The following is a 19,200-nucleotide window of genomic DNA, read 5'->3' as shown; positions in this document are numbered from 1 at the left end:
CTTCAAGCCTCCCAATTCTCTTGCAGCCAGCTGCTAAGCCATGACATACTTTGTTCCTTTTTCACACTACTTTTATTTCTTTCAGAGCTTTTATGTGGCAAAATTCAGATGAGATCCTGATACGTGATCATGTTCATTGGCTGCTTCAGAGGGTGTGAACATACTATAAACTTTGACTTCTGTCTGCAAAAGATGCTGTTGCCTTCTCCCTAGTGTATCAGGCTCATCAGATGCATCCCTATGAATCCATATTGACTTGTTCAATGTTGTCATATCTGAATCTCTTTAAAATCCTTTGCCTTTGGCAAGCATTTCTGTAACATCCTTTCAGCTTTTCTTGTTGTGGTTTTGTATTCGATGCTGCTTATGCTTTATTCTCTTTTCCCTGCTTAGATACAGTTATTTGATAGCTGCTTTTTCAACTCTGCTGCTTCACTACCTTGCTTTGTTAAAACCTGGTAGGGCCTTTAGCGAGGACTGCTCTGTGTTAATCCCAAGCCTGTAACTCATTCTTAAGCTGCTGCTGCGAGACTTGAAATCGTGTCATGCTTTTCACTCTTCCACTTTCTTCCTCATGTTGTTTCCCCTTCTAAATTCTTGGTGTTTCTGTGAATCAAGGACCATTACACAGCATGGTGTTGCACAGGAATGCAACGGAAACCTGCGCACCAGTATATCACCAGACCTGATGTGTGTCCTGTCAGCTTCGTGTGCAACACAAGCCACAGGTACACAGCAAATTATGTCTTTCAGTACTTTTTCTACATTTCAAGCTCAGTCCCTAAGCCCCGAATCATGAAAGCGCTGAAGCACTTACTCTGAGCCCAGCACATCTGCAAGCACTTTGCTGAATTACAGCCTTATTAATCTTCCCGTATTTAAAATATATTTTTTTTTATTACATTTTAAAAACAAATGGGTATGCACTATTTCTTTGTGCTTGGGATTCTTCTTCGGACACTGATTTTAATGCCTTCCTGGCTTTGCTGGATATTCCTGCTGAAAGATGCACCTTGGCCAGAAAGCTGCTGTAATAAAACTGGAGGATGCTCCCCAAAAAAGCTGCCACGTGGAGACATTCTGAAGGCGAGAGAACAAGATATATTCAATTTAAACATAATAGAATCACTAAGGTTGGACAAGACCTCCAAGATCCCCAACCCCAGCTGACCCCCACCATGCCCACAGACCATGTCCCCCAGTGCCACATTTCTATGGCACTTGAACACCTCCAGGGACGATGACTCCACCACCTCCCTGTGCAAACGTGGCTGTAGATACATTTCTCCATTATTTCAATAGATCTGGGGAGAAATGCAGCTCCTTTTTTTCTGCTCCCGTTGCGAAGAGGAATGTTTGGGGCTGTAGGAAGCGTCAGTGCTGTGGCTGTGACTGTGGGGGATGTGGAGCCGTGGGGCAGCTCCTTGCTCCATCTCTGCTTCATTGCTCTCACCAGCAAATTAAAAGCAGGTTTTTGGTGCTGGGAGCAGTAGGTCCTTGGGAGATGCAGGGAGAAAACCAGTGCTTCGGTAATAAAGTCTCCAAAAGGTGCTAGAAAACAAGAAAGAACACAGACTAAACCAGACCTTCAAGGTCCTTCCTCCATCCCCACGAGGCGGTTGTTGGGAAGCAGAAAATGCCATAAACCCAACCTGATCCAGGGCTTTGGGGCTTACAGGAAACCTGAGCTAAGAACTGTCGGAGCGCCTCTTGGAAGACAATTTAAGTTTGTTTATGCCATGTAAAAGCAAAGCAAAGGACTTGTGTTCGGGGGGAGAAGGGGCAGAACTTAAAGAGGATGCAGCCAGGAGGTTTGTTTTTCTCACTGTTTTCCAGGCTGTATTTGTTTTCTTCGACAGTGACTTACAGCTCAGCTTTCTTTTCTATTTTGTTAGGGCAATAAAGAAGATAAATCCGTAATAATTCAGCTCTCTGTCTTTAATAAAACCTTGTCTTCTTCGCACAGCCCCTGGGAAGATCTCCATTCTGCAGCCCTGTGAGATTGGCTGGCTTTTTCCATTTCACCTCTTCACCAGGGATGGCAGAAAAATAGCGTCGCTGTGAAAATTAATAGCTAAATGTGATTTCAGCCATGGGAAAGCTCTGGGCAGGAGAAGCCGGGCCCACTCCTGCTCTGTGCTCAGGGAAGGTTCTGGGTGAAGACCACAATGACTTTTCCTTGCTCCTGGAGCAGAGAGCTCGAGCCTGGCTGAGCGAATACCATTTGGGGGCTGATTCCTGCTGGGTTTGGAGGGAATGGAAGGAAGGCCGCGCTGCTGGGTGCAGCTGAGGTGTAAGCCCACAGAAAGTCTGGGTTTACTGCCACCAGAGCTCCAAACCAGCTCCTTCCACACCACACTGACTCTGGACACCCCCCACTTAGAGACGCGGTCCCACCTCCCCACGCAGCCCCGCCCCCGCTAACTCTCAGCGCGGCCCCTTTAAGAGCGGCCCCGTCCCCTTTACTCTATGTTTACATAACAGAGCCGGGCCGTACCACTCGCGGCCGGAGGAGGGGGGGGGGGCGCGGCGAGGCGAAGGGGCGGTGCTGGCGGGGGGCGCCCCCTCCGCAGGCGGTGAACGAGAGCGGGGCGCGAGGGCGCCGCTTGGCTCCTCCTACCCACCCCCCCGCCTCCAGCACTTGGTACGACCCTCGGAGTGTAGTGTCCGCGGTCGGGCGACCGCCGGCTCAGTGCGGGGCGCAGCGCGGAACCCGCTCGGGAGCTGCACCCGGCGCTGGGTGATCTCGGTGGCGGTCGCCCCGATGTTTTCCCCCAGCCAGGAGGAACACTGCGCCCCGAACAAGGAGCCCGTCAAGTACGGGGAGCTGGTGGTGCTGGGGTGAGCGCTGCGGTCGGGCCGTCCTGATGGGGAGGGAAGGAGGAGGAGGAGAGCGGGGAGGGGGAAGGGGGAAGGGGCTCCGAGGCTCCAGTGGAAGTAACTCCATTAGGGCGAAGCGTCCGACTCAGTCTCGTGAAGAGCCGTGCGAGCTGCTTCCCTCGTGAAAATGGAGGGTAAGCCGGGCTGCGCGGCCCCGCCGCTAACAATGGTGCGGTGCAACGCCGTGTCACCTCGGGTCTTTAATTACATCGGGGCTGCTGTTGTGCCGCGGAGGCTTTTTGTGCGCAGCTGGAAGTGTTTTCCTCTCCGTGGCTTCGCTGTTTTCAGCTGCGGCTGAAAGTAACAGAAGTACGGGATGTTTTGGCTGTGATCTTAACGTGTGGAAACGCACCGATCTCCGCTTATCGCTCCTGCCCGAGGTCCCGCTCCTCCCCGCCGCGCGTTGGAACGCCGAGAAGATGAAATAAACTTCGTGCGGTGTGGGTTTTGGATTTGAGAGCCGGCTGCTGCCGAAAACGCGCATCTCGTCCTTGCAGTGCGAAGCGGCTGGCTGCGGGCTGAGCTGTGCTCTCGGTGCCTTTGTGGGCAGCGCGGATGCGGAGTGCCGCCGTTCCCCTCCGCCAGACGCGTTGTGATGGAGGCGTGACAGGCGGGGGGCAATGCCGTGACTTCGCTAATTACGTTTTCGGTGTGTGAAGAGCCGTTTAACGCCGTTAAAGCCGATTGCTACCTTTCCCGTGAGGTGTTTTAACCTGTAAGTAATGATAGAATGGCCTGGGTTGAAAAGGATTACAGTGATCGTTGAGTTTCAACCCCCTGCTATGTGCAGGGTCATCAACCAGGCTGCCCAGAGCCACATCCAGCCTGGGTAACACAAACTTACTGTTTTCTTCTTTGGTGACTCAGTGTTTGCAACTAGAAATTCTCAGAACATAGCAAGCATCTGTTGGGCAGCGTTAAAAATACATGCATTAATACCTGCCTTGTATTAAAAGCACGCAATCTGGAGTTCGGTGTAATTAAGAAGGCGTAAATCTGCTCTCTTCGAAGTGAAACGGAGATCTGTAAAATGCAGAAGCCTGGCACTGCAGCTCTTGTCATACCCGCTTGATTTAAACGGTTAGAATGACCTCACAGCTAATTTTAAAAAGTTGTTTTGAGATACCACGTAGCTTTAAAAAAGAAGGGGGAAAAAAATGACATAGAAGTCATTCATCAGCGTCATAACCTGTCTGGAGCTGTGAGACTTGTAAATTAGATGGGGAGAATGATGATGAACAAAGGAGTTGGCCTACCTGGTGAGCTGCTGAGACCTCTCTTTTTGATATGGTAAAACTTTCATCTTTTGGGCAGGGAGGTGATTGTCCCCCTCTACTCTGCCCTCGTGATGCCCTATCTGGAATGCTGTGTCCAGGTCTGGGGCACCCAATACAAGAAAGACAGGGAGCTGTTAGAGAGGGTCTGGAGGAGAGCCACAGGGATGATCAGGGGACTGCAGCACCTCCCCTACAAAGACAGGCTGAGGGAGCTGGGCTTGTTCAGCCTGGAGAAAAGAAGGCTGCGGGGTGACCTCATTGCCTTTCAGTACCTAAAGGGAGCCTGCAGACAGGAGGGGAATCAACTCTTTGAAAGGGTAGATAACAGCAGGACAAGGGGAAATGGTTTGAAGTTGAGGGGGGGAGATTGAGGTTGGATGTCAAGGGGAAGTTCTTTGCTATGAGAGTGGTGAGGTGCTGGAACAGCTGCCCAGAGAGGCTGTGATGCCCCGTCTATCCCTGGAGGTGTTGAAGGCCAGGTTGGATGGGGCCCTGGGCAGCCTGGGCTGCTATGAAATGTGGAGGTTGGTGGGCCTCATGATCTTTGAGGTCTCTTCCAACCCTGGCTATTCTATGGTGATCCTGTGATTCTTTTGTTCTTGCTCTGCCTTAGCAGTATTGCAGTGGGGTTCTTCTGTTCCTGGTGTTAACGTCAAGGGGAATGTGTTCCCTTGGCAGGAGGTGGTTCTCCCACCAGGATGTGCTGCTGTGTTCTGCAGGCTGCTCATCTGCAAGTAGTGTGGCAGTTCTTGTTTGGTGAAGGGTTTCTTGAGATTTACATAATCTGTGTTGTAGTGAGCAAAAGCAGTTTATATAAATCAAGCCAGACAGGTCAAGATGGCTGGTAAAGAAGAGATCATCTGGTTGTGTACATCTGCTCCTAACATCATCTGTTCACAGAGGGCTGTGGACTTTTTGATGAAGTGGAAGCATCCGCAGTCATTTTATTTTTATTTTTTTAAAGCCTTTATTTGAAGTCCCTTCAGAGCAGTGTTCCATTAAATGCTTTGTGGAACATGGGACTGGAGGGAGTTGTGAAGGAGAAGCTGAATGCAGTAGCAAGCACCTCAGTAGAGCATTGGGGTATTTAATGAGCTGGTTGGCTGGTCTGGTAGCTGCTTGTATAGAGCTGCATGTGGTCAGAGCTGTGCTATAGAAAACCAAACAATCCCCTTGAGGGGATTGCATCTCTGCAGACTTATCCACTGTGTCAGTGTGCTGTTTTCAGATGGTAAGATCATAGAATCATAGAGTGGTTTGAGTTGGAAGGAACCTTTAAAATCATCCAGTTCCAGCCCCCTGCTATAGGTAGGGTCACCTCTCTCTGGACCTGGTTGCTCACAGCCCCATCCAGCATGGCCTTGAAAAGATGGTGTAAGCTGACACAGGAATACCAGGGAAGCATGTCTTGGAGGCAGAGACCTCTAGCAACAGAAGGATTTTGGCCCTGATGTTAGAGAAGCAACTCAGCATAGAATCCTTTGAGTTGGAAGGGTCTCCTGAAGGTCATCCAGTCCAACTACCCAGCAACAGCACCTTGCTGCCAGGTTAATGAGGACCACTGGACCCCCTTCTGAACAGACATGCTGTAGTTCTGCTTGAAGAAATTTTCAGAAAAATATGTAAAATTCTGATCCATGTTTACAGTGATAGATTCTGCCTTAACTTTTGGGAAGCTGTCCTCATTGATGGATCACTCTATACTATTAGCAATTCAGATTTGAAGCACGTTTCTTTGTGTTAATCTGGGAGACTTTCATTTTTAGACCCTTGTTTCTCATACAGGCTATTTCTGACTGCTCCAAGTTCCTCTTAATCACTACCTTCTTGATAAGCTAAATAAAGTTCTCTAAGTATTTCCTATGTTTAAGCACGTTTCCAGTTGTTAAATTATCTGCTTGGCTTTTTTGGAACTCTTTTGTTCATCTCCTTCAACTGCACAGCAAGGGGGGCTGGTGCAGTGTGCCAGTCATGCTGCTGAAGGCAGAAGCAGTGTAGCATCTGTGCTTGTCCTTGGCATCTGTTTGCTTCTGCTTATGGGCTGAAGGCAGGGAAGGTCATCCTGGCTATGGCATCCTGCTGGAGAATTACCTTGTGCTTATGTGGATTTGCTGTTTGATACAAACCTAAGGCTTGTAGTGATTCTGTAACTTTCCATGCTGTATGGCATAGATGCATTATTGGAGCTGCTTAGGTAATTCTGGTTCTGCTTTGGGACCTTATTTTAGAATGTGCATTAGACTTCATTGATGGACTTGAGTTTTTTTGTTTTCTTAATGAAAGCTTGTTTGTGGTTGAGTAGAGCAAAGATTCTGCTTCATTTATGGTAAGAAAGAAAACATTCTGTGTGACTATCATATTCCTTGGAGTACTTCTGACTTCCTCAGCATGCAGATTTGTATTCAGCTATAGGCTTTGTTCACAGCATCACAATATTGATATCAAGCTGGAGAGCAGAAATCTCAAACACGGGAAGCAAAAAGCTATGTGAAACAAAGCCATTCGGAGCATCAGATATCTGCCTGTTGGGTGCTTGTTATGGAGAAATAAAATCAGGTGCTTCTGGGAAGTGGTGCTACTCCCTCTGGCATGTGCAAGGCTGTAGGTCACACATGTAGAATCAGAAGACAGTGGAATCCTAGAATGGCCTGGGTTGGAAAGGATCACAACGCTCATCCAGCTCCAACCCCCTGCTGTGTGCAGGTCACCAACCAGCAGCCCAGGCTGCCCAGAGCCACATCCAGCCTGGCCTTGAATGCCTGCAGGGATGGGGCATCCACAGCCTCCTTGGGCAACCTGTGCCAGTGCCTCACTGCTCTCTGACTGCTACTTTCCTACCTTGGCAGAATCAGGGATTCTTAGCTTCCTGTTTTCAGTTGGAATTTGTAAACAAGCAGATAATGTGAAAGTCTGCTTACCTCTAATTAAAAAAAAAAAAAAAAAAAAGCCTATAAAACTAGAAATGACTTCCTAGGCTACTAAGATTAGCTTTTTGCTACTGAAAGCAGTATCTTGTTCAAGCTCCTTCATGCTCCATTGTAACAGCAGGCTGTTTCTCAACTGTGATTGCAAGGTTGCTAGAGAACAGATTTTTCCAGAGAGGTGAGGAACTTCTGGCTGTTTTATACTCGCTTATTATGGAGTTAATGTTGCCCTTTAACTTGCTTAATCATTATTTCTCAGCAGTTATAGCACATGTCAACTTGATGCTTTGGGAAGATGCAGCCTTCTTTTTGTGTACTCCAGGCTAAGGAGAAGCTGGGTGAACGTGAGCCAACCTGCCTTGCTGAAGATGGGGTTTATTAGTTGAGAGTGCCAGCAGAAAAGTTTTAAAGCAGCTTTTACAAACATACAGGCAACAGGTGTTTAGGTGGGCTGAGCTAGCCCTTGGTTTGACAGTTTTTCTTCTTGATATTGCCTACACTTCGTTTGGTTCTCAGTGTCATAGTATCTGTGATTAGTATGGGTATGTAGCCTTAGAAGGAGCATTCTACATCTTGCTTTGTGTCTAGTAGCAGTGTTTCTGATGTCACTTAGGGTTGTTTGGTTACTGTGCCGTGTCCTAATTGCCTCATTTGTCCCTTGGTCAGCCAGGCAAGTGGAATTGAGGATGATTTGGTTCAACCTCCTAGCTTCATGCAGAAACTTGCTTTCAGGCTTCCAGGTGTACTGAGTGTTGTCTGGGTAGCAAAATCTCATTTGTGTTCAGGGTGCTTTGTATTTTATCAGCAAGTATACTTGGTGTTTGTTTTCCACTCTGCCCCAAGGTCAGCAGTGAAAAGCTTTACATCATGCTTGTCCTAAACCTTGAGGGACAGGAATGGGAATGCAGCATATGCAGCATCCTTTTTACTTCTGTCTGTTGCCTAAGTATGCTATTGCTGTGTTGAAGAGGAACCTCTTCTAAATATGCTTTTTTCCCCTGAGCATGCTGTTCAGATTTTTGTCTCTCTTACCTTTTAAGTAGAGGCTGGGATGTTCCACCACCTCCATCTCTCTGTCCCCTCCACTACTCCCAGCCTATTTCTGCTGAAACTCCTTGTGTTCTCTTAGCAAGAAAGACTGTGGCCACCCTGATCTAGATGAGAGGTTATTTCCATGCCTACACAAATGTCTGTCACTTGTACCAGGGTTATATTTGCTATGTAACAGATCTTTGCCTCAGTGAGGTGTGAAACTTTCTTCTTCAGTTGGTAGCTACTTGTCAGCTCTTGCTGAGTAGTGACAATTCTTTGATTAGCACATGATATAAAATATGGGCTTTGGACAGCTGCTGGTGTAGCTTTCTGCAGGTTATTTCTGAGTCTGCATGCTCTATGGATACTTTGGAGGGACCAATTTGTAAGTAACGCTTGGGATTAGATTCTTTTAATTCTATTTCTTAGTGGCCTAGAACAGGTCCTGGTCCTTGCACTAAGCAAGCAGCACAGCTGAGAGCAGAAGGGGCTTCCAGGGCTGCAGATGAGCTTGTTGGGAGTATGGATGCAGGAGCAGCCTGTCACTCCCCAGTCAATTGTGCCCTTTCTATAGCATCACTTTAGCATTCAGCCTTATAATGTGACAGCAAGTGCTGTCTCACAGGGTCTTTGTGTCCTGTGGATGGCTGTGCAATGCACACTACAGTAGTAGTAGAAACATTCCAAGCCCTTGGAGGCTTCTTACTGAAGGGCTGTGTGGCAGCAGAATGTGGGGTTTTAATGACTGTGTTCTGAGTGCAGTGTGGACAAAGTGACTGGGGGCTTGCATTGCTGTGATTAATGTAACTTCTGCTCACAGAGGGGCCTTCTGAGCAGTGCGTGCAAATATCAGCGGTTCTGCACTTAAGTTTTGTTCTGTTCCTCCAGGGCCGGGCTGTGAAGTCCTGTGAGATCAGCCTGCTGCTGCTTAATAATGGCAGTTATTGGGTCAGGGTGAAGAGAGAACAGTTGAGCTAAAAGCTTTCCTCTGTTTCACAACAGACAGGCTGGATAGGTGGAATAGATGGCTGTGAGAGCGGGCGCAGGTAACATCTGCAGTGCTGAGCAGTTTCATTCATTAAAAACAAAGTTTTGAGCTGAGCTTAATTAGGCCTGATATCAAAGTGCTGATTGCTGAGGACTTGTTAGGCACACTTCTGTCAGCAGGAGTTTGTGCCTCTGATGGGCAGGGAAACTGAGTGAGCCACGTCTTGTGCTTCTGCAAGTGATTTACTTCAGCTGAGAGATCTTTTTTTCCCTTCCATTTAACAATATCATCTTTACTGTAGGACTTAAGTACACTGTATATCCTGACCTAATACTCATCTGTCACATTTTATTGCTTACATTAACTATAATATAGCTGTGTTACTGACTGTAGCAGTTAATTGTGTTAAGCAGAGGCTAAAGCAGCCAGTCACACAGTGAGACAAAAACTTGCTTCAAATGTCGGTTTATTGTGCTGCCTCCACAAATGAATGGGGACAGGGAGGAAACAAAGACAGCTGATGGTGTGCTTAAGGAAGGAGAAGGTCAAGAAGTACTTACTACACTTCTGTCTCTGAGTGCTGTAATGTTAAACTAACCCCTGTTGCAAAACGCTCCCTTACACTGAAGAAAATGAGGGCAGAGGAGAAAGTCTGGCATAATCTTTTTCTTATTGATTAAACGTTGCATTTTAGAAAGCAGTCCTTACACTGAGCTGCACTGATGATGTGGTTAGCAGGCTTTCAGGTTACTCTTCACCTTGAAATGTGTATGCTGTTTTCATTTTAGGATCCAGTAAATTGATAAATGGTCATGAAGGAACTTAACGAAAGCCATCCGGTTTGGAGAATAATACCTAAACAAACAGGTAACCTTCAGGCATATGGGGTGCATCCTCTTAGGGCATATAAATGTCAGGGACAGAGCGGTACTGACTGTGAAGACAATTAGTCACTGTATGAAAGTAAACAAAACAAACTGAAGCATCTAAAAGCTCAAATCTCCTCTTGTGTATTGCAAATAAACTGGAGACCAAATGTGCAAACTCCCTAGCACGTGCCTTTAGGAAGAGTGAAAGAAGTGTTTAGTCTAGACACAGAAGTTAATGGGCTGAAACTTTTGATATAAGCACAGCTGTATTTCTTCACATGAAGCAGCATGATTTTACTTTGTTGCTGTCTGATTTAGTAATGGTGTAGCGGTAGTCTTTGAAACAGGAGTAATGTGCATGTGTGCCTCTTCATGGGAGAGGCTGAATTGTTGAAAGATGTTAAAGCTGTAGCTTGTGCTTCCCTGTACATCCTGTGGCAGGATGCTGTCCATCTCCATGGATCACCATGTTTTTTTATGGAACACTGACTAATAAATCAAAATGTTGCTGTACTTCCAGCTTGACTTCCTTCTAGTCTGCGTTGGACCCCCGAGGGCAGGCAGCTGTGAATCTCGGCCTTTGGGTTCAAAAAGGAGTTTGGCACTGAAGAGGAATCTTTTAGTCTGGTTGTGTTTCATTACCTCATAGTAATTGTCCTTATCTCTGTGCTAACAAGCATGTAGGTTGTTTGAATTACTTTTTCCGTCTTAATATTTGATAGAACAGTTTCCCAGTGCATCACGGAGTTCTGAATTCATGGGTTTAGTGCATGACCTCTTGTTGTAGCCTGTGGCCTTGTGTGTGTCTGTGTCCCTGCTGCTGGAGCAGTTGTGTGGGCAGAGGCTTTGACCATAGAATCGCAGAACGGCTGGAGTTAAAAGGGACCCTAAAGCCCATTAATCCCTGCTGTGGCCTTGGCCACCCCCTCGCCAGGATCAGGCTGCCCAGGACCCCATCTATGGCCTTGGATGCCTCCAGGGATGGCTTTTTGGACAGTCTGTGCCAGGACCTCACTGCCCTGTGAGTAAAGATTTCCTCCTAATACCCAACCTAAATCTCCCCTCTCTTAGTTTAAGGCCATTCTCCCTCGTTGCATTGCTGTCAGCCCATGTAAAAAGTCAATCTCCTTCCTCTTTGTAATCTCCCTTTAAGCAGTGGAAGGCTACACTGAGTTCACCCCAGAGCCTTTTCTTCCCCGTGCTGAACAAGTTTGGCTCTTTCAGCCTGTCTTTGTAGGAGAGTTGCTCCAGCTCTCTAAGCTAAGCATCTTTACTGCTTCTTCTACACCCCCTTCAACAGCTCTGAATCTTTCTTGTGCTGAGGGCCCCTGGCCTGAATGCAGTGCTCTGGATGGGGGCTCGTGAGGGCAGAGCAGAGGGAGTCAATCCCTTCCTGCCCTGCTGACCCCCATTCTGCTGGTGCAGCCCAGAACACAGTTGGCCATCTGGGCTGGCAAGTGCACACTGCTGGCTCATGTCCAGCTTCTCACCCCCCAGGACCCCCAAGTCCTTCTCTGCAGGGCTGCTCTCAAGGGGTTCTCTTAATCTGTGTGCATTTGGGACTTAAGTGCTGACTCAAGTGCAACACTTTCCACTCATTCGTAAGTGTTCCCTAATCTGATTCTGATGGAAGGTTTCATTAAGTGGACTGTCAATACCTCAGAAGTTTTTGGCCAAAACATAGCAGCGAATTAAGCAAATTGATCTTAGGGCAGATCAAGAGGGTGCAGACTTAGTTTGACAGTGAGCAGCTGAGTAACTCCTTCCATCAGAGCTGAATCTGAAAAGGAAGTTTGGCAATAGCTGAACAGATCGGTTTTGCATGGCTTTTTTTACTCCTTTTTTTGTCTTCAGCTTATCTTCATGGGACCCAGGCAAAGTCTGAAAGATGAGAGGCTCCTTCAGATGGCCCAGCTGCCCATGGGATATGCTGGCATTCCCAGCAGTTCCAGGAACATGGTTCTGTGGTCAGCATCTGTGCAAGCTTCGGTTTTATGGTCTATGGTGAGATTTCTCTTCAGATGTGTTGATCAGGCTGCTGGGGTGCAGAACACAAGCTGCTCACTTGTTTTTAGGGATGTACACTTGTTTTTTTTCAATATTTCCAGAAGGTTTTCTTAAATAACCATGTCTGGAAGTGAACCCCTGCACCCATTTAAATACTAACACAGCTTTCCCTAAAGCACTTGTAAATGTGTTCCTTGTTTTCTTTTCTTCACCCCCCCCCCCCCCCCCCAATGTTTTCACAATCTCTTTGCTGTCAGAGCAGAAGAGCTTTAATGTTTGACTTCTGTTTTGTGCCTTACTTTCAGCATTGGAGCACGAAATGCTGTTACATTGCTGGCTCAGCCCTGCTTTATCTCTTTGGTTGCACAATCACATTTCCAGCTGTAATGCTTGCAGTAAAACTAGATATATAGCACTCAAGTTGTGAGTTTCCAATGTGCAGGGGCTGGTGTAATATAGCAAATACCTTTCCATTTAAGGATTCAGGAGGACTACAAAATATAAAGTACAGTACCTTTTGTAAGCATAGTGGGAGTTTAAGTGATTAGCAGGGTCTTAGTCAAGCTCAAGGTTTATTATACGCAATGTGACTTCAGGAATTGGCCTCTGATCACGTATTGCTACTTTGCACCCTAGACCAGTCTTCTCCAAGAAGTTTATATTAAAGCTTTACCTACTGGAAATCTCTCAGCAGTGTGTAAAAATAATACTTTGTTAAAGGGTAAGCAGATCTTTCTGTGGCAAAAGTGATTTGTTCTTTCTCCTCTGGGCATTCTGTAGCCAGTGCAGGCAGGCAGGAAGGAAGGAACTGGATTTTGGGTTGGCTGAATTCCAACTGCAGGCTCTATTCAGATCCCAGCCAGAAAAGAATATTGGCTGACTTGTAAGTTTTGGGCAGAGATGGCAGTTGAGAAGAAACAGCCGTCTCGGTTTTGTGAATTGATGAAGTTTGCTATGAATATGTTGCATGGTAAAAAGTGAGATGCTCTGTGCTGTGTTGGGTTGGAGAAACGCATTAAAAATCAGTTTGTTGTGCATAAGTTAAGGCAGCAAAACAATTAAATGAGGAAATCGGTGGCTTGCACACATGTATGATGCTTTTTAATATTCAGAAAATGCTCATCCAGCTCCAACCCCTTGCTGTGTGCAGGTTACCAACCAGCAGCTCAGGCTGCCCAGAGCCACATCCAGCCTGGCCTTGAATGCCTGCAGGGATGGGGCATCCGCAGCCTCCTTGGGCAACCTGTGCCAGTGCCTCACCACCCTCTGGCTGAAAAAGTGCCTGGTAGTGTTTAGGTGCAATGGGACAGACTGTTCGAGGGTCTGATGCCTCCTTTAGACTGTGATGGGCAGCCATGGGGTATAGGCAGGATCAGGATGCTGACCCAGACAGATGGAGGCAGTGTGCAAGATGGCTGCTGCTCCCCTGCTGCCGAGGCAGTCTCATTGCTGGAGGACACCACATCCTCAACCTGCTGGCACTGTTGGCTCTGCGTTGCAGTCGTTTTCCATCTGCCTCTGATGAATGCTCAGTGATTTACTGAAAGAGGTAGTGGCAGGTGAGGCTGTAGTCTGTAACTGGAAATGAAGGATGTCATTGAACTGATTTTTATTCCACAGCCTCTCGATGCTGTTTGTGCTCTATTGAGGAGACTCTGTGACATAAATCAGCCCACCACTCCCCCTGCTTCGTTAGACATCAGGGAATCCACGTGACTGTGATTGCCTCGCAGCTGCAGAAGTTGTTCAATTGGAGCTGTCACCTTAGTAGACAAAGAAGGGATCCAACTGCAAGTCATGTTGCCCAGAGGAAATCATGCTTTGCTGGCTCTTTAGCTTATGAAATTCCTTGCTTTTGATTCTTCTCTTTGTCACTACCGTGGCTTCACCTCTACTGCTTGTAATAATTGTGCGATGTCAGCCTTGAGTGAATGGGAACAAACACAGATGTGCTGTCACTGCTGCTAACCAGACTGAGGCAGTCTGGGTGCAGAAGTGCTGTGTTCCCTGCAGGCAGCCAGGGCTGTGTCTTAGGGCCTGACCCAGGTGGCTGTGAAGAAAATCTGAGTATAGTAAATGTGTTCATTGTGTTGTAAATGGAAGGGAGAGAAATGCCTTTGGGTGGAAGTAGCTGACAGTGAGTAGGTTACTAGAAAAACCTTAAGTGTTGTGCGGTGAGGCCCTGGCACAGGTTGCCCAAGGAGGCTGTGGATGCCCCATCCCTGCAGGCATTCAAGGCCAGGCTGGATGTGGCTCTGGGCAGCCTGGGCTGCTGGTTGGCGACCTGCACACAGCAAGGGGTTGGAGCTGGATGAGCATTGTGATCCTTTTTAACCCAGGCCGTTCTGTGATGTTCTGTGTATAGAACTGAGTTACTGTGATGCATACTGCTGCTATGTCAGCTTTTCTCTGCTTTTTCAGTGGAAAAGTCATCCTGGAAGAATCAGTGTCTGTTTTTCCTGGAAAACCAGCTTTTCAGAGACAGTCTGAAACTTTGTCTTGGGAATTCCAGATAACATCCCCTGTAGTTCTGCAGCCTCGTGATTCTTCTTCTTGTGTACAAGCTCAGTTCAAATCCCAGATTGGCATTTTGTGTTACTTAATATAAGCCTTTAGTTTTGTCAGAGGGCAGAAGTCACACTTTCCCAGTGGCTGTAAATCAGTCCAAAAATCCAGAAGGAGAAGCTTGTTTGGGATTTGCCCAGATGTGAATATTTCTCTAGTAGACTTCAGGCTTGTTATGTTATAGTGGGCAGTTCCAAAAGATGCACTTGACAGTTTTAGAGACATAAGATGTTAAAACAGGCTGATGCAATGTATTTCTGTACTTGTTTTTTTAACCATCTTCTCCTACCTCCTGAGGTGGTAGAGCGATGGCATCTCTTACAGGAGACTTCTGTGTAACAGAAACAAATGCCAAAGCTCTTCCCTCTGCTTTTGATAGAGCTGTAGAGGAAAGTAGAATAGCTAACAGGAATTAAACAGATAGGGTTTTACAAGTATAATGCCAGAGTACTGACAGGGTAACGAAGGAATATGCTCTTTGTTTGCTCTAACATGCATGCAGTCTATTTAGGTAGGCAAGGGAGAAAAGGTGTACATATATGTTCTGCAGATACCTGAGCTTTTACAAATGTATGATTATCTATAGGTATTATATATATTATAATATATGTATTTGTACGTCCTCATCTGCTAGCAGAGCAGTGTAATGAGGCATTTGTTAGCATCACGTGCTCCTCTGTTCAGTTGAAAACAGCATCTTATGGCCCTGGTGCCCCATTGGAATGTCAAGTATAAAAGCTGATGAGGGTGACAGGGAATCTCCTGAGCCAGTCAGCTTAATGTGTTACTTGATTTCTGTGTGTCTGAACTAGCTCTTGTCAGATGTACTTTGCTGGGGAAGCTACTTCCAACTGCAGTTTCATCATCAGCTCTACTTGTGCAGTTGCTTTTCCGTTTGGCTTGCAAATGCTGCTTGTAACTCCTGTAATACTGTTTGGAGTCATAGCCTGTGCTTTGGGAGATAATGCTTGAAACAGGTCCTGTTTCCTTGGTTCAGTTTGATGCATGGTGCTCCCTTGCCTCCGAAATCAAAGGAATGTAGATATTTAGAGACAAACACATGGTGTGGCTTGTTTTGCAGAAGCTAGTGAGCAAGAATTGTACTGGTGTGCTGACTAACTGTGGGTACTGGATTTAAAAAAAAAAAAAAGGGGGGGAGGGGGTGGGAGGAAGGAGATTGAGACAACTATGTATGGCTTTAAACTTGGTTTCAGTTCTATAGACCATTGGGGTTCATGTTGTGTGAGCTATGGGAGAACTTTGATCCTCCAATGAATTTGACTGCTGGCGAGCCTGCTCTGTGGCTTTAGGGTTTATGTGCTTGTTTCTGTGTGTGAGCAGTCTTGCTTGTGGCTGACTGTGCATCAGTGAGAGTGGAGCGCCTTCCCATCTGGGTGCTGGTACTGCAGAGCCCTTGTTCAGGCAGGCACTGATGGGGTTACAGAAAGCTGTAGAGTGGGAATCTTCTGGAGGCTGGAATCTCTGAGCTCCTAGAAAGGAGAAGCTTCAGGCATACATCATTTATGTGACTTCAGGTCATGTTTTGCCAAGGAGGCTGTGGATGCCTCATCCCTGCAGGCATTCAAGGCCAGGCTGGATGTGGCTCTGGGCAGCCTGGGCTGCTGGCTGGTGACCTGCACACAGCAGGGGGTTGGAAGTGGATGAGCGCTGTGCTCCTTTGCAACCCAGGCCATTCTATGATATGAGTTATTCTCAATAAGTGTATGCAAATTCATTGTTAACTCCTAAATATTCATGGGATTGTCTTCTGAGATCACGCTGGTATAGAAGTTGAGTTGTTGAGAAGTTGAGTTTATTTCTTGTAACATCCTGGGAAGTTCTCTTGAGGGAAGAACAGGAGATCAGGAATTTTGCAGTGCAGTGTAAAGCTGATATACTTTGCCATCAGAAATGGTACAGATCCCAGACTAGTTCTCTGGATTACTGCACTGATAATTTCTGGTATATCAAGACTTGTGGAGGGAACAGTCAGCTGTGCAACAATGCTTGCAAACCTCCACTGATGCAGTAGGTTTGAGATAATTCCTCATAACCAGATTTAAAGAACTGACTTCTCCTGTAGGGTGTTTCTGTTGTTTGTTTTTCCTAATAGGGTACATATACACACTTCTAGCAAAGAATGGGCTTTGCTCGCTTCCTTTCTGGCTGTTCTGGGTGTAACGCTGCACTGCTTCCTGATGTTCTCTGGACTTAAGTGCTTCACTTTCTATTGAGTACTTTGCCTCTGAGATCACCTATGTTCACAAAATGGATGTATGTTTTCTTTCTCCATGCTTAATGTTATTGGAAGGAACCTAAAAAGATTCTTGTCATGCTTGAGTGTTAGAAAATACTGTAAGCAACAGACCCTGGAACTACTTGTCTGTGCAATCACAAAATATTCCAGCTGCTCATATTTGGAGGAGAACTGAAATAATAAGGCAGCTACCACTTCAGTTCATAAAAATGTGAGCAGTCAAATAGTCCTTGATAGCGTGTTAAAGAAAGCACTTGGCAGCTGAGAAAATGATTTGTTTGAGTCGTGCGTTTGTTTTAATAGACCAGATGATCCTTTGGATCCAATGCTTTTTTTTCTATAATGATAAATGTAGTGAAGCTTCAGGCATCAGATGGTGGTGTTCCTATTCATTCCTCAGCTGTCAATTTGGACAGTTTGCTTTTTCACCTTCGAGTCGGTATGAAGCCCAGATAGGCTGGGAATGTGCTTGGTGTGGCAGGGCAGGTGTGTCACAGGACCTCCAGTCCCCTTGCACTGGATAAGGTCTAATTTATCTTAGTTTTGAAAAACTCCCAGCTGTTTTTGATCTGCTGCTTGAGAGGCCCATAAATTGTTTCCGTATTGAAACGTGTGGATGCTAAAAGTCTACTGTGTTTTGGATGTGCAGTCTTCTGCTTTTGCATCTGTTGCTTCTCTCCAAACCCAGCTATGCATCGTACTTTGCTTTGAGTGAGACTTTGTGTTCATCTGACTTGTTTTCAACACAGCAAAAGCTATTTGTATTCATTTTAACAAAATGCTGTGTTGAATAATTTCAGTGGTGTTTGGCTAGGTTGTAGTTAGGAACTGCTATTCATCTGGGTGCTTTCTAATATGAGAGATTTGGGGTTGGAAAGAAGATTCTCTAAACATTGTGCTTTCCCCACCTTTCAAGCTCTTGTAGCTAGTGAAGAAGCATGCTTTGAAATGAACTTAATTAGTGTGTACCCTGTGTTTTGCTGTGCTCTAGCATTGCTGGTTTGATGCTCTGGTGAATGGTTTCAGTTGACAGCTTTGAAGATGGGCTTAAAGCACTGAACAAAATTGCCTCCTTGTTAGATGAGTGCTGGGTGGTAGCAGGAAAGTGCTGGAAATAAGGATTGTCAAGGAAGTCATTGTGTGAAAAACTGATTCTCTTACCCTTTGCTTTCCAAAAAGAAAACCTTTTGCATTTGAATGCTCTTGTAGTGTATTATGTTATAATTGGGTAATGCTGTCTTAAATTTGTGGGTTTTTTGTGGTGTGTTTTTTTTTCCCTTTAAAGATAGCTGCTCTTTTTCCCCATTAATCAAGTGATTATGGATGACTTCTGAGAAATGCATGTTGTGGGTGTGACTTCACTCGTACTGTCTCTGGCTGTAGTATTTAACTGGGATGTCTGTGTAGGTTTTCAGCTAATAAGTTGTTTGAAACTGTCAGGCTGCTTTAATTGAAGCTCATCATGAGGCTCTGGTAGTCCACATCAGCATGCTTGTGAGGTGTGTGAGCATTCAATCAAACTCCTGTGCTGTGTGTGGAGGTGTCTTACAGAAGCCTGTGCAGCAAATATCTTCGGTTGCTGCTTCTTGAAATGCCAAATTCCTTGTTGTCGGTAATAAGTGCAGTTGAAGATTCTCCTTTAATAGTTAAACCAAGGTTGTAGTATCAGTTGAGTTTTCTACAGAGACTTTTGTCTTGCAGAAGCTGTGACAAAGGACTTCTGTCTTTGCTTTCGCAAGAGTAAAAGTAACAGTGTTTTCCAATCTAGGACAAATAGCAAACCACATGCAAGCAAGGCTTGGTTGGAGCGATAAGAAGTTTCAGTATTGAGATCCCCCTTCTGCAGAAGAAATGCCAGATGGCTTGCACAAGTCTCAAAACTAGGTTTCTGGTGGGATTCAGTCTTCATATGTTACAAGAAGTTGTAGTGATGAAGCGCCACACCTGCATTCCTCACTTGGAGATGCATTGCTTTTACCTCTTTGCTTCTGCATTTACTTGCTCTGTTAAATTATTTCCCATAGCAGTGTGTGGGAGAGTAACAGAGAGGCTTGGGAATTTGGAAAGAAACTGGAAGTGTAAGAACTGCTTTTAATTTCCTTTATTTGCACTATATGATTAACATGGTATTTGCAAGCCAGTAGCATCTTTTCCTAGAGGTAGAAATGCATACAGATCAGGTGTGCATCTTCCTGGATTGCCTGTATTATGTAAGCTCAACTTGCAGGAGGATGTCTAAATATTGTCCTAAATAGAACTAAACAGGTTTTTTAATTATGTTCTAGCTGCTACAATTACAGAGTCCTCCTGCTGATGGTGGATGGGGATGTGTGGAGGAGTATTGGCTGAGCAGCCAGCCTGTGAATTAATGTGAACCACAGCATGGCAGCTCCTTGCATGG

At 46.0% G+C, this 19,200-nt stretch overlaps 1 protein-coding gene across 3 annotated transcripts in view; it reads left to right on the top strand.

The window, feature by feature from the left end:
* The first annotated feature begins 2,673 nt into the window (after positions 1 to 2,673).
* The window catches only part of PELI2 (pellino E3 ubiquitin protein ligase family member 2), a 66,705-nt gene continuing 50,178 nt past the window's right edge, over positions 2,674 to 19,200 (top strand). The window contains exons 1-4 of one of the 3 annotated variants that reach the window (XM_048948297.1): positions 2,785 to 2,841; positions 9,890 to 9,968; positions 10,491 to 10,991; positions 11,825 to 11,974. In XM_048948297.1, coding sequence (XP_048804254.1) covers positions 11,859 to 11,974 — 116 coding nt within the window. In that variant the 5' untranslated portion in view covers positions 2,785 to 2,841; positions 9,890 to 9,968; positions 10,491 to 10,991; positions 11,825 to 11,858. Of the gene's footprint in view, positions 2,842 to 9,889; positions 10,992 to 11,824; positions 11,975 to 19,200 lie in introns of all 3 variants that reach the window. The other 2 variants (XM_048948296.1, XM_048948298.1) reach the window with 2 other exon arrangements.

Source organism: Lagopus muta, chromosome 6, assembly GCF_023343835.1.
Source record: "Lagopus muta isolate bLagMut1 chromosome 6, bLagMut1 primary, whole genome shotgun sequence".
Lineage (NCBI taxonomy): Eukaryota > Metazoa > Chordata > Aves > Galliformes > Phasianidae > Lagopus > Lagopus muta.
The sequence above is the reverse complement of the archived record's forward strand: the minus strand, read 5'-3'. Positions and strand labels throughout refer to the sequence as shown.